At 37.8% G+C, this 15,065-nt stretch overlaps 1 protein-coding gene across 13 annotated transcripts in view; it reads right to left on the bottom strand.

Moving 5' to 3' along the window:
* Positions 1 to 15,065, bottom strand: part of LOC124622653 (protein polybromo-1) — a 336,599-nt gene that overhangs the window by 18,517 nt on the left and 303,017 nt on the right. For 11 of the 13 annotated variants that reach the window (XR_006980668.1, XM_047148434.1, XM_047148436.1 and 8 more), the window contains 2 exons: positions 10,345 to 10,615; positions 8,100 to 8,250 (listed from right to left, as the gene is read on the bottom strand). Coding sequence is in view for 12 of the 13 variants with exons in the window: in XM_047148434.1 (XP_047004390.1) it covers positions 8,100 to 8,250; positions 10,345 to 10,615 (422 nt within the window). In the remaining variant the exon portion in view is untranslated. Of the gene's footprint in view, positions 1 to 7,628; positions 7,691 to 8,099; positions 8,251 to 10,344; positions 10,616 to 15,065 lie in introns of all 13 variants that reach the window. The other 2 variants (XM_047148440.1, XM_047148439.1) reach the window with 1 other exon arrangement.

A 15,065-nucleotide genomic window follows, 5' to 3' on the forward strand; every position in this document is an offset into this window, starting at 1 on the left:
GCAGATGGAGGGAATATTTTAAAGAAATACTCGGGGGTGATTGCACTGATAGGGAGCAATGGATATACCATACAGTAAAGCCAAAAATGGAAGAGCCTACTTTTACAGAAATAAGATCACTCTGTCGAACGTTGCATGTTAGGTTTTATCTGGAATCCTCTACAATAGATTAGTCCCATACGTGGAAGTTATTCATGTGGTTTAGGCATAACAGATCAACCTGGGAGTAAATATTAGTACTGAGGCAAATACAGGAAATAGCATATGAATATAATATGAAACTCAACAATATCTACAAGCATTTCAAGCAGATCTTCGATAGTCATCATCATCATCAGGAATTCCTTCCAGAGAACTTTGGTAACAATATGTCTCCATTAGTTTCTGTCCTGGTATAGCTTTTCCCTCTCTGCTACATTCAATGTTACTCCTCTCCTCTTGAGATCTTCCTTAACCACCCAATCAGTCTTCTTCCTGGTACCTCCATCTCCAAATACTGACGTGGAGTTTGAGTCAGGTGCATTCGCTTCACATGACCGAACCACTTCAATCTCAAAGCACTCACCCTCTCCTCTGTAGTCAATGTCACCTGCAGGTCTCTCCTTACATAATCATTTATGACTCTGTCTCTCCTAGTTTTCTGTAGAGCTGACCTAAGGAACTTCATTTCACATGCATTTGACTCTCTTGGTCTTTAAATATGTCTGCTTGTGTCTGTATGTGTGGATGGATATGTGTGTGTGTGCGAGTGTATACCTGTCCTTTTTTCCCCCTAAGGTAAGTCTTTCCGCTCCCGGGAATGGAATGACTCCTTACCCTCTCCCTTAAAACCCACTTCCTTTCGTCTTCCCCTCTCCTTCCCTCTTTCCTGATGAGGCAACAGTTTGTTGCGAAAGCTTGAATTTTGTGTGTATGTTTGTGTTTGTTTGTGTGTCTATCGACCTGCCAGCGCTTTTGTTCGGTAAGTCACCTCATCTTTGTTTTTTTATATATAATTTTTCCCACGTGGAATGTTTCCTTCCATTATATTGACTCTCTTCTCTTTTATTTATGACACTGGCCTCTAGACTATACATCATGACTGGCAGGAGATAAGTTTTACACATGGTCTGTTTGGCTCTTTCAGTGACTTCCTTGTCCCAGATTAAATTTCGTACTTGGTGGAAGAAGCTATATCCTTTTGTTATTCTGTATAAGACTTCTAGTTTGGAACTTCCATTGCATGATATGATGCTACCCAGATAATTGAAGCTTTTGACACATTCAACCTTCTCCCCCTCCAGTGTGATGGGACATGGTTTGGGTGTCCTGCTCATCTTCATTGCCACTGTCTTGTCCCTACTCACAGTTAACTTGAATTTTTTAAATTTTGTGTTCTAGTAATCTAGTCGTCTCTGAACCTCCATTTCCGTCTCTCCCCAAATCACGATGTCATCAGCAAAAACAAATGTGTTTAGATCTTCATTGTCTTCTTCTTTGATTTCTTTCAGGATTGTGTCTTTTGACAGTCTAAATAGGAAATGTTAGAAGATATAAATCGGCTTGTCATACCACCCAAATATATTTTGATGGATGGGAAATTAACCAACTGTTGCCATATCAATAAAGGAGTTAGACAAGGTGATGCTCTTTCCAAAATGCTTTTCAATTTGGCCTCAGAATCAGTTATACAAAAACTGCAAATATTTGAACACATAAGTATAAGGGGCACACAGCTGACTGCATATGCTAATAACACTGCAGTTATTTGTAGACAATGGGTGTCATTGGAGAAAGTAGTGGCAGAACTGAAAATAGTTGCACAGCATAGGGGACTGGAAATTAATGAATCCAAATCTAAATACATGAAATTCCACAGAACATTGACAATAACCTGAATAACTGGTCAGCAGCAGGTTCTCATTTTCAGCATTTTTAATACCTAGGGGCTAATATTAATAACGTAAAGTCCATGTCCATTGAAATAAAAGCCCACATCTTGAGTGGTAATGGGTGTTATCCTACATGTAAAAAGCTAATTACATCTAGGATGGTAAACAGACAGCTCAAAAAGACTATATATGAGGTTATGATTAGGCTAATGGTTACATATAGATGTGAAGTATGGATGCTAACCAACACTTGAGTATTTGAACGAAGAATACCATACAAAATTTATGGAGGAATCCAAAATAATGATGGTACCTGGAGAGCAAGGACCAATTATGAGTTTCATCATCTCATACAAGGATCTGACATTGTGAGGCTAATTAAAAGAATAGCCTGGCTGGGACACTTCCTAAGAATGGAGGGCACAAGAACTGGAAGGAGGTTTACCCAAGGAAACCAATAGGAAGAAAATTAAAAGGAAGACAATGTAAGCAATGGCTGGACAATTGGAACAAAGCACCGTAGCCCTAGGAATCAGAGTATGGGAAGGAAAGAAAATGAGAGGGCAGAATGGAAGGAAATTGTTAAGAAGGCAAAGACCCACACAGGGTTGTGAAGCCACAACAATAAGAAGAGAACAAAGGCCTATATTTTTATTCTAATCATAGTGGTTTTGCAACAGAACATTTAATCCAACTCTTGCTTCTCTTGTACCTTAGCCTTTCCTATACTCACGGCTGTGTCTCACCAAATAATTTCTCACTTTTTCAAACAATGTCTGATGGATGATTTTCAGAACTACTTTCAAGGCATGGCGCATTAGATTGATGAGGAGTCTGCGATCTTCATGTTTTCTCACATTCTTCCTTTTTGGCATGGGAGTGTAAGTTGATAACCATTGAGCAGGATAATGACCTGTGTTGCAAATTTTGTTTTTTAAAAAAAAAAAACTCCTTCTCCCGAAACAAACACGCACACACATACACACACTGCTGCGCCCCCCCCCCCCCCCCCTCCCTTTCCCCGACACCCTTACGAGCTTTTAACAAGCAGTGTTTCCTTTGTGTGACTGTAGACCGTACCCCATGTGTACTACTGATGAAAAACTATCAGGTCTCCAGCCTGACAGTGTTAACCCTTCTGGATCCAATGTCAGACTATGCCCAACATTGCGATTTTTCACTACAGCTTCGATGTCAGATGATGCCCAACATTTCATTAGTGTAAAATAAATATGAGTTGGGAAGAATTTGGTGAGTAGAAAAACGGGATTAGAAATGGTTGAAATACTGCTGTGTTTGACGAGTGTGACACTCATAATCAATTATCTCCTTTGTTCTCTTCATCTCAGTCTTCAGCTTCTAGATAACAGTCCTCAAGTCTGGATGATTACAAAAAATCAAGGACTTGGAAGTGTATTTTATTTATTAATGTAAACTCACTTGTTGTCAGTATTTGAGCATCATGAGCGAATTTTTGTTACCACCAGCATATGCTTCTCAACCTCACTACAATATGCAAAAAATCAATACATATTTGTATTACTTAATGATGCAGCTACCGTATTTACTCGAATCTAAGCTGCACCGGAAAAATGAGACTCGAAATCATGGGAAAAAAATTTTTCCCCGAATCTAAGCTGCGCCTGAAATTTGAGACTCAAATTTAAGGGGACAGAAAAGTTTTGGACCGCACCTCCAAATAGAAACAAAGTTGGTCCATTGTAACATGAGACACAATTTAGGTCGAATGGCTAAGATACAGCTACAGTAGTTTGGTTCGAGTCGTAAGCTTAGCAGTTAAGGTTTACCAGGTAGCCATTGTTATGTGTCAGGCACTCCATCCATATTTATATGGGTACCCTTCCTTTTTCATGTGCTTTGTCTGGTTTGAATCGATTGCTTATTTTGCTTTGATCTGATAAGTGCCGTTCTCTTTGTTATAGGTGTTTATGTCACTCTTAACTGAAAATGCATTATTGTACTGTGTCATGCATTGTTTATCGCATTCTGATAATGGGTTTTTACAACCTGTCGCTGCTTGCGGCATGGCTTGCTTTCGTGCGCGCTACCGCCGCTTACAATTTAAAAGACAGAAAGAGAGAGAGAGAGAGAGAGAGAGAGAGAGAGAGAGAGAGAGAGAGAGAGAGATTGTCTCATCAGCGAAACAATGGCAAGAGACTGCTATTTGTTGTTAATTACACTACTGCTTCCTTTGATAATGATCAACAAGAACCAAATAATAAACTGTGTATGATAGAAAATGTTCTGAATGAGAATTTAGTGAAAATTTTTCTCCATTTGAAAATCTTTGCAGACGCCTCTTTAGTACATTACATTCTGCACAGAAATTAAGTCATATTATACTCAAAAATCTAGTCACTTGCCGTGCTTCATTTCTGACAATCACTATTCAGCCTAAGAATAATACGAATATAAAAATGACATGATATGTATATTCTTCCGCATTTGCTGTTGTCTCACTCTAGTTTTGCAGTTTATTAGGCAGACAGGATTTAATTGAAATAGCAGCAAACACGAAAGAATACATGGCATAATGTTTACATTTGTATTATTTTTATGGTGAAGAGAATACTGCATGTGATTCACGATTCATAAAAGTTCCTATTAGCAACCATCTCTTGTCACAGGCAGGAAAAAATTCAGAATGTAGAGTTGGCCGTATTGACATACATCCCAAACAGTTTTGCCAGTCGGATTTTCGTAGTAGATTTTTAGTGAGGACTTCAAATGCAGAGTGTGTTGTTGTTGCCTTCAGTCCGTAGACTGGTTTGATGCAGCTCTCCATGCTTTTCTATCCTGTGCGATGCAGAGTAGCAACACATAAAATAAGAATGAAAATAACTTAGAAATTAAATGCTGAAATTTAAAACAAAATTTTATTAGGTTTGTAATACATCTTATACAAAATGTTTAAAATATCAGTCATGATTCTGAATCACTATCACTCGATTCTTTGTTGCTCATTTCTTCATACAGAGGATCGTCCTCCGTACCATCTAGTGCATTGGATATCGAACATTTTTTAAATGCCTGTTGCACAGTCTGATTTTGAACACACTTCCATGCATCATAAATCCACTGGCACACTTGCGACAAACTTGTGCGTTTTACATGTCCTGTTGGTGTCGGTTGTCTGTCGCTTTTCGAGCCAGTCTATGTACATGCGTTTAAGCTTGTCCTTAATTGGTTTATCCGAACAGACGTCAAGTGGTTGCAGAATTGATGTCATCCCACCAGGAATTGCTGCCAAGTCCGTTCTGCTTTCCTCTAATTTTTGTTTAACTGCAGGTGTTGTATGGCCTGCGTATGCATCTAACACCAACAGACTGCGTCAACCAAGCGTTGCGCTAGGACGACAATTCCACACACGCCTAATCCATTCCAGCACCATGTCCTCCGAAAACCACCCAGTTTCGTTTGTCGTACAATTACAGTTTTTGGAAACATTTCCGATTTCAGTAAAGTCTTGGACATCCGCTGTTTTTTACCCCGATGTAGGAACACGTCTTTCTTACCTTTGGCATCAACCGTATAATTTGATGGCATGTCAAAATATACGGGAGTTTGGTCAGCATTTCCAATCTGACCAAGAAGGTATTGCTTTTCTGTGCACCGCCTAATTGTGAAGCACTAAAATTCCACAAGTTTTTCTTTATAATTTTTCGGCAGCTTCTGTGCAACTGAAGTTCACCTCCAAAGTTAAAAACCCCAGTGCTTCATAAACAGATCAATCCAACTGTGACTAGCCTTAAAATTTTCGATTTTTTGCTTTCTAGCAATTTCATGTGCCTTCATTTTTGAAATTTCGGCATTCACAGCCAGGAATTTCTGACACAGTTCCTTAACAAATTCATTTAAAATTACTTCTAGTGCATGAGATCGGCCACACTTTGGCTCACTAAATACTTTCCTGCTACTTGAACATTCAAATAATTTGTCTCTCTTCAGTCGCCATCGCCTGACGCTGCTTTCATCAATCCCGTATCGCAGACCTGCAGCACGATTAGAACTTTGTCCCGCAAAAGAAGTAACTCTCCTCTCGAATTTGGCACTATAATGAAAGTGCTTCATTATGGTTCAATAACACCAAAAAACACTTCACAAAATTCCACAATGCAATAGGTGCGTTACGTGAAATCTTAATGATCCCCAGCGTATCAACTCATGCAACAATCCTAAAGTCTTGTGCATTGTTGGTATTTTTGTGTTAAGAAATTTATTTTTGTTGCTAAGAATTTTTGAAAGGCTGCTACATTCGAAGATGAACAATACGAAATTTCTATTTACTTCGTTGGATAATGTATGAAAATGCTGTGGTCGAAAGTCGGGGTGGAGAAAAAAAGCTCGTCTTCTACTTTTTTTTTTTACTGACACAGAGGTTTTGGCACCAGTATTTATCTTTGAGCCTGCAAAGCATGCCTGTGCAGCGCTACATATATTCAATGGCAGAAGTTACCTACCGCTTCCTTTGCACTTGATTCTAAGCCGCAGGCGGTTTTTTTTAATTACTAAAACCGGAAAAAAAAGTGTGGCTTGGATTCGAGTAAATACGGTATCATATGTTCTCACATTCTAACTATAATTATTTAGCGTATATGGTACAGAAATGGAGAACCACGCAACAAATCGATCTGGAAAACTGCCTTAAAAATGCCCTTGTATCTACTCATTTAGCAGACCAGTGAATGCTACCTTGACAACTGCATTCAATCAAAGTACACAATTACACATGCAGTGTTTTGCTCTTTAGCATCGGCACTGCAAAACATTTTCCAATTGAAAGGTTCGCAGGAATGGAATATTACAATAGAACTGTAAAATTACCGTCACCTACTGCTTTGTATACAATTTAAATTGCATATTCATGCTTTGAAAGCATTAAAACACATGTTAATGTAATTCCTCGTAATAAGGAAAGGCAAAACTGTTATGGACTCCCAGTTTGTCATAACACGCAAATGTGTAACTGTAATTGATTTTCACATGTTTTGTTAACTATGGGTTCTTTTCATCAGAAGTACACAACTGAAAACAACATCTGTACACAAACTAACAGCCTCTCAATTTAGAACAAATCATTTCCTTGCAACTGTGTGTTTCAGCATGGTATTTCAGAGAGCTTCTGCAAAGTTTGTAAAATTTGTAAAGGGGACTGACAAATTGAAGTTGTGACGTTTGCTATGAGGAATGCCCATATAATTTACTTGGTAAAAACTGTCTGCAAAAGGCAACGACTTTGGTTCAAGTCCTAGTCCAGTACACTTAATCTCCCCGGAAGTTTCAATCTCTGACTCAATCACACTTTGTTTCCACAATTCACTAAAATAAGTTTTTCAAATTTTAGGGAAAAGATGAAATTTGAAAGAAACAAGGTATGCTCAAAAATGAATTTAAAATGTGGAGTCAAAGTTTCAAATTGTCCCTTTACAGAACAAGTTTACTCAAATCTTGTGAAATTTTCAAACAAAAGAAAGGATAACGGCATTCACTTTACACTAAACAGAAATAAAAGTTGTGCACTTGCATGAAACTTGGATGCTGAAAGCGGGTAACAGTTGCACTTCAATGACATCTCCTACACATATGCATTAGGATAAGCAAGCAATGGACTCATTTATATGCAGGTGAATATGATGGTGCACATTCTTTGCAGCCATAGTTCCACACAATGTTATTTCAAGCAAAAGGTTTAATACAGCTACACAACAAATTACAGAGACCAATAGCATGACCAACCAGTAGTGTCAGCAGTGGTAGCTGTTTGCGGTGGTGCAGATGTCCTCGAAAACATAAAGTTCCTGTAACAGCCATTGGGAATCACAGAAAGAACGGAGGCTCAGCTACTACTGAGTTGGATGTTATTCATAGTTTCTTGTCAAATGGTACACTAGTATAATTTTTGACCACATTCTGTATATTATACATGCAAATCACAAACTGTAACTTCATTTGTAAAGAAGAAAATAAAAAAGAAACTGAGTCCTTATCAACTTTCTCACCTACCTTAAACAGCATTTAAATGCTTTGCTAAAGTGTATGATCTATTCCTCACAGAAAGTACAAACATGGAGAATTAGAATCCTTTAAATTGTCTTAAATTTTAGTTCCCACACGTAACTGCTCCAACAATATTCGCTTCCAGTGAAAACAAACTATAACAGCAATGTAAGATATAAATGAACAATATAATGGCATATCAATACATACTTGCTACGTTCTTGAAGAGGAACAGCGCGGCCATTTCCTTTGAGCAAGTGAATCTCTTTCACGTGCCTTGCCAAGCGCAAAACACTTGGAAACGGAGGCATTCCTTTCCTTAATCTCACACAACCTCGCCACTGACACTGATATTCGGTATCTGCAAATAAGACATTAAAATATAAAAGTAAAACATATAAGTTAAAATCCAGACTAACCTTTAACAGTAATATACGTGTGATTCAGGAAGTTACAAAAGGCTGAACTGTTGTACTAACTATGAGAGTGAGTCCGTGAATGAATTGGATTGTGAAATATTACTGTATCTCATTGCTAACTATCAGAACCCCTCGGAGAGCATTAAAGATAAACACTAGTCCTAATTGTCCAATTGTAAAATGACCTGTTTCCAAATTACATGCAAAAATAACCACTATTTCTGTATACATATAATTTGAAAACAATGCTTTGCTGATTATCATTGTTCTTATGTGAGAAACACAATATAAATGTGAAATTAATACTGTAACTAATCGAAAGAAATGTAGCACATGGTCAGGATGTACCAGTAGACCCATCATTATAAAATTACTACAGCAAATTAAATAGAACATATAAATAAAGCACGTTAATTGAATCTCCGATATATGTTAGCACTAAAATTCAGGCACTAGTTGATTTGTTATAAACAAATTTAGAAATGTTATTGTTACCTGTAACATAATTAGTCAGAAAATGTTATATTAACTCGTAACTAAGTTGAAAATAGGTTCACCTTGTTCAGCACTGAGACTGTAAATTTTTAGCAATGTGAAGCTCATATTCGGTTTAACTTTTAATTGTGATTTTACATAAAATTGTAATTTTCATTGTAGGTAATTGTTAACAGAAGTCTAATAGAGGTCACGCAGGCACCTTGGGGCACTCGTTTTTTGGCCAGGGTTGCGAGCAAATGTATTGTAGGCTCACTCGTTTGTTGCTTGTTGTGAACTCTGTGTCGTTTGATGTCAACTTTGGGTACATGTGATGTAACCGGTACAGTTCACCAGGCTCAGACACCACAGTCCTGGAAATATATTGGTATTAAAACTGCACTGTACTTTGTAATTTATTTGGGAGTCTTTTGCAATCCTTTTCACAGGCTGCACAGCGACGAGACACGAATCCAGGAATTTTACAAAACCCCGAGAACTAAACAACTCTCAATGTTGGTAGAATTGACGTGAAAACAACAGCGCATCGACTGGGCATTTCACTCAAAACATTTGCAATGCATAGGTGGGAAAATTTAAACATCTCAATTGTTATCTGTCACAGAAATGTGAAGGTGGTGATAGAACTACATGTAATTGCCAGCAAAATGAGTGTTTCAAGTTTCATCAAGTAAAGTGACTACTGAGGGGCTTTGACTAGAATTCGCCTTATTGAAACAATGAACTATAGCAGGATTTTTATAAGCTTCCTGACAACATAATAATTTAGTTGAAATTCTTAAGAAAATGTAACACACATGTGGAGAGAAAAACATAACTTGCAATTTTAGTCCTACATGCCACAAATAAATAAGGTTAAGTGTGATGATGCTTTGACTGGACAATTCATCTTTATCAAACTTGCAGTGACTTATAAATGTGCTAATATAAAGTCCTGGGTGAAATATAAATAATGGAAGGTGTAAAGCTAACAACTGAAAATACAGTGATGCACTGAACGATTGAAGTGTAGATTAGATGTATACACCGCTACACTATCAGAACCTACAGCATTCACCAACATATGCTGGAAAAATTTTGTTATGTAACTTTCCCAGCAGGAAACTTTTCTCTCTTTTTTATCCGTGCCAAGGCCACCAAAATTGTCAGGCTTCTTGGCCTCATTACATTTTGTAAAGGGATCTGTTAACAAAAAAGTGTAACCCACTCATTTGGATCCTGTTGTAGATTTGTGTGGCAGGATTAAATGGTCAGAAGACCTATCACAGTGAAGCTTTTGAACATGCAGCAGGGGATTTGTGTAATCTAGAAAGAACCCCCAGTACAAATGGCACTCCTCTAAGTGAATTCCAACATAAACTGGAGCAACGACATAAGAGTTCTTACTTTGCATCTATTCGTGCCATTGCACTTGGTAACAGATTCCCCATCCCTCCCTTCATATACATTTATAAGTTGCCAGCAGTACATTTACTTCCACACTATAACTGGAACAACTGAGAGAAGAATGTTATTACTAACAAACATGATAATAAATCTACCTTGTGGTGCAGAAGCAAAATGGGCCTGCACATGACCTGAACTCTCATTAACACAGTGGTCAATACAGTCTGTCTGATCCTCAAACTGCCAGTCACAGTTATCCCACAAGCATTCATAGATAGTATCTGGTCCTGCATTTCCACTGTTTCCTGTTCCTGCTGGAGTTGGTGAAGGGCAATTTTCACTTTCTAACTTTGCTGCAGTTTCTTCATTAACTTTTGCAGCTCTTTCTTCCCACACCTGCTTCTCCTGGGCTGGAAGATTACGCCACTGGAAAACAGTCACCAAATGGTTTCACATTATCAGACAAAATTCAAAACAGGTAAACAAAGTAAGGCAGAGTAAACAGATTAAATTAAGTGATGTTAATGACTCAGGTAAGGAAACAATATTCTGGTAGTAGTTTATATGTTTTAATGAAGGTAATCAATTTTTGAAAATGTAAGTAATTAGATAGATACAAAATCTACTCACCAAGCGGCAGTAGGAGAACACACAAATAAAATGTATTACAGTTTTCTAGGTTTGAAGCCAGTGGCTCCTTCATCTGTCAGAATGGTTGAAGGGGAAGGAAGTGGCATGAAGGAAAAGGACTGGTGAGATTTAAGAAAAGGGATAGAGTTTTCAGAAAACTATCACATTTTCCTAAATGTCATCATTCCTTCACCCTTCTTCTTTCCCCTTCAACCTTTCCACCAGAAGGAGCCACTGGCTCCAAAGCTAGTAAACTATAACACATTTTATTTATGTGTTCTCCTGCCACCACTTGTTGAGTAGATTTTTTATCAATCCAATTATTCTAATACACATATTTTGCTATTTGGGTAGCAAAATAACTGACAATGGCATAAGTAGGAGAATATAAAATCAAACTGGAAATACCACAAAAAAACTTCCTGAAAAGAAAGGAGAAATAAACTGTAAGAAAACATAATAGTGTGCTTTTGGTGTTCTGCCGAGCTATTGCTTCCATTTCCAGCACAATATTTTGAAAACCAACGGAGCATCTTCTTCAGGTACTGCAAGTTTTGCTGTTATGTGCACTCCCTGCTTGGACTCCAATCAAATATAACCTATTGTTGGCCTCAAGCTGCGACTTATAGCCAAGTTCAATTCCTGACTTCCACTATGCCCTTTGGTGCTCTTTTGTTTTTCAGAGCTTATGCTGATATTCCATGAAATGCAAATTCTCTCAGTGTTTCCCAATTCTGATTGGTGTGATGACTGGTGGGATTTTAATAAATTAAGTGTCAGACCCCCAAGTGTTACTTAAATTGAAACCACTGTCCCCATTAATTAGAGTAGTAATGCTGACCATTATCACTGAGCAAATGTGAAGTTTCTGGGACAGCACTATTACAGTGTCTATAAAAATAAAGATTTCAGAAAATCTAATAAACAGGCACCAAGATTTCAATTTAAATAATGCATGGGATTTGTTATTCAAGTTATTAAATTATTGCTAGCCAGCACCTCCAACAGAGCTAGAAAATGCTGCTAGAATCTGTGTTTCATGGAACATCAGTACAAGCTCTAGAAGACAAAAAGACCATCAAAGGGCATAGTGGATGTTGAGAATCAAACTCGGCTATAAACATTGGCGTGAGGTCAACAACAGTTCATGGTCTGGTTAAAATCAAGGTAGCCAGTACATGTAACAGCACAACCCACAGCACCTGAAGAATAAAGTTGGGTCAGTCATCAAAATATTGTGTAAAGCATGCAAACAACTTTTCAGAACACTAGGAAACACACTATGAATTAACTGTGTCAAGAAAACGTGAGAGAGAATATAAATAAATAAGTTGGGTAGTTTTTCTGGAGGTATCTCAATAGGACAAGTGTTTGAAATGGGGCACTACACAAGAATTCTGAAGACCAGGTAACCAATGAACAGGCATTGAATCAAATTGTGGAGAAAATAAATTTAAAGGACAACTTCACTGAAAGAAGGGATAAATAAATAACTGTCATGTGGAACCATGGCCTGGTGCAAGTCTTTCAATTGTATGCTAATTCTGTGACTTGTGTGCCCTTAAAACCAATGGCAACTGCCATATCCCCGGACTGTCACTCATCCAAGTACTAGCTGAGCCTAATGTTGCTTAACTTCTGTGACCGGACAGGAATCGGTGTTACCAAATTTGGAAGGCCATTGACAAATAAGGGAACAGCAGCTGATAGGACACATACTGGGGCATCAAGGAATTGTTGGTTCCATAATGGAGTGAAGCGTGGCGATAAAAAATTGCAGAGAGCAAGGTGTGTGTACTACAAGCAGGTTCAAAAAATGTAGGCTGCAGTAATTATGCTGAGATGAAAAGGATCATAAAGATAGATTAGCATTGAAAGCTACATCAAATCTATCTTCACAATGAAGGCCACAAGAACAACTCATTTCTTGGAAAGTTTATGTCAACAGAGGACTTATTTCATTGAGATTAAATTTCATATTATACCTGTCTGTGTGTTATGTATAAATACTGCTATTTCAGAAAACAATGTTTCCAACTATAAACAAAGCATACATACATAAATAGTGGCATCAAAAAAATTTAAGAGTGTTAATAAAAATGGAGATGACAGAAGACTAAACGAGCAAACACATGAGGAAAAATTAAAAGAGAAATCACAAGCAACATGAAGAAAAATAAATTTATGACTTTACTATTTGCAAAAAACCAAAAGCTATGAGAGTTTGAAAAGTAACATAAAACAATAAGAAAACATAATATTTAACTTCCAGAATTTCTTCAATGTATAGGAGCAACAGTTACTAAACTGGCTGGGTACATGAACAGGCAAAGAACTGTTTGCCTTGGGAACACTTAGTATGCAATTACTAAACATTTTCTACAGCATGACTCCAAGCTCTAAGTTCCTGTCACTCCGCACAAACTATTTAGATCCTTCCACTTCATACTAATTTCCCTGAACTCTGATTTCATTACGTTTTATACATGCTTTTTATTTATTATGATCATATGTTGACTCCTTTTAGATCTTTGTTCTCCTCCCTCCCCTCGTTCCCATTTTCCCCTAAATCTTACTTGCACCTTGCAATTATCTTTTTCTTAACATTTCTCACTCTTCCCAAGTCATCTCTGGACTGAATCTGGTGGAGAGTTTACCAATGTACTATCCCTGAACCCCCTACTCTATCTGAAACATTCCCCTTAATCTTTCTCCACCCTTGTCCTCACTACACGCGGGTTTTTCAGCCTGGGGACCTGAGTATCTATCTGGTCTAAATTCAGAAAGGAAGATAATTCACTAGTTTTCTCAAGTATGTCATTTCCATCTGCATACACTATGTAATTATATCCTGTACAACTACCAAACTGAGGGGCTCTTGACTGATAAGAGTTCACCCACTGTTCCAAACAGTCCCAATCATTTTCTATGGAAAATTCAGGATGGAATGTAACAATACTATGGAAAGGATAGTTGCTACACTCCATATAGTGGAGATACTGAGTTGCACATAGGCACTAGGCACAATAAAAAGACTCTTACGAGAGTGAGCTTTTGGCGAACTAGGGCTTCTTTGGAACACACACACACACACACACACACACACACACACACACACACACACACACACACACACTTATACCAACACAACTTACACACAGTAAGACTACTGAAGCCAGTCTGGCTTCAGTAGTCAGAGATTGTGGTCATGCGTGTGTGCGTGTGTGTGTGTGTGTGTGTGTGTGTGTGTGTGTGTGTGAGAGAGAGAGAGAGAGAGAGAGAGAGAGAGAGAGAACGTGCGTGCACATGTATGTGTGTGTTGTCTATTTTTGACAAAGCTCTAGTTAGCCAAAAGCTCACTCTATAACAGTCTTTTTGTTGTGCCTGTCTGTGACTCAGTATCTCCGCTATATGGTGATACAATCATTTTCTATGGTGGAATTCTTAAACTTTTTACATCATGCCACCCACCCCTTCTGGAATAAATTAATTTGCCCCCCCCCCCCCCCCCCACACACACACACACACACACACACTTTTTATTTCCTTCTTCAGCATTTCTCACACTTGGCACAAAAATGGCTCATGAGATCTATTTACTTCTCTCTGGCTATCAGTTAGACACTTACTAATTCGGACATTCCTTGCACATGTGAGTACCAGATTAGTGAAACTGCCAGATTATTCAGAGTATCTTAAATTTAGTATAATGATTATACTTTGTTAAATCCAAAGAGACATTCATTTTCCTAAAAAAACTTTGTTCTTGAGTGTGCACATATACAGTAGTATTATCACTATGAAACGTCCTAAAATTTTTATTTTGTGAAATGATGGCAAGCAATGGCAGTATGTACTCCTGGAAGATGTCTGCAACATTGGAAGGTATGTGTTACAGTTTGGTCATAAACAGTTGGCACATCCAACACTGTACATAGCAGCAATGTCTTTCCACGATGAACTTCAGTTCAACTTCTATCTAATTTTGCATTTCAGCTTGAGGTCTAGTATAAAGTGTTTTATTTTAGAAGCCACGATTCTAAACCATAAATAAAGCCACAATCTCAAACACCTATAGCATTATTTAACATGGAAATGTAACTGTATAGACAAAAAAATCTACTCGCCAAACATCGACAGAACACACTTTTGGCTACCTTACTACCTTTCAACTGACTTCAGAAACCTGATGAAATCGAGTGGACAGATGCAATGGCTGTGATTAACAATCAAATATTTTAATCAT

Source organism: Schistocerca americana, chromosome 7 (genome assembly GCF_021461395.2).
Source record: "Schistocerca americana isolate TAMUIC-IGC-003095 chromosome 7, iqSchAmer2.1, whole genome shotgun sequence".
Taxonomy (NCBI): Eukaryota; Metazoa; Arthropoda; class Insecta; order Orthoptera; family Acrididae; genus Schistocerca; species Schistocerca americana.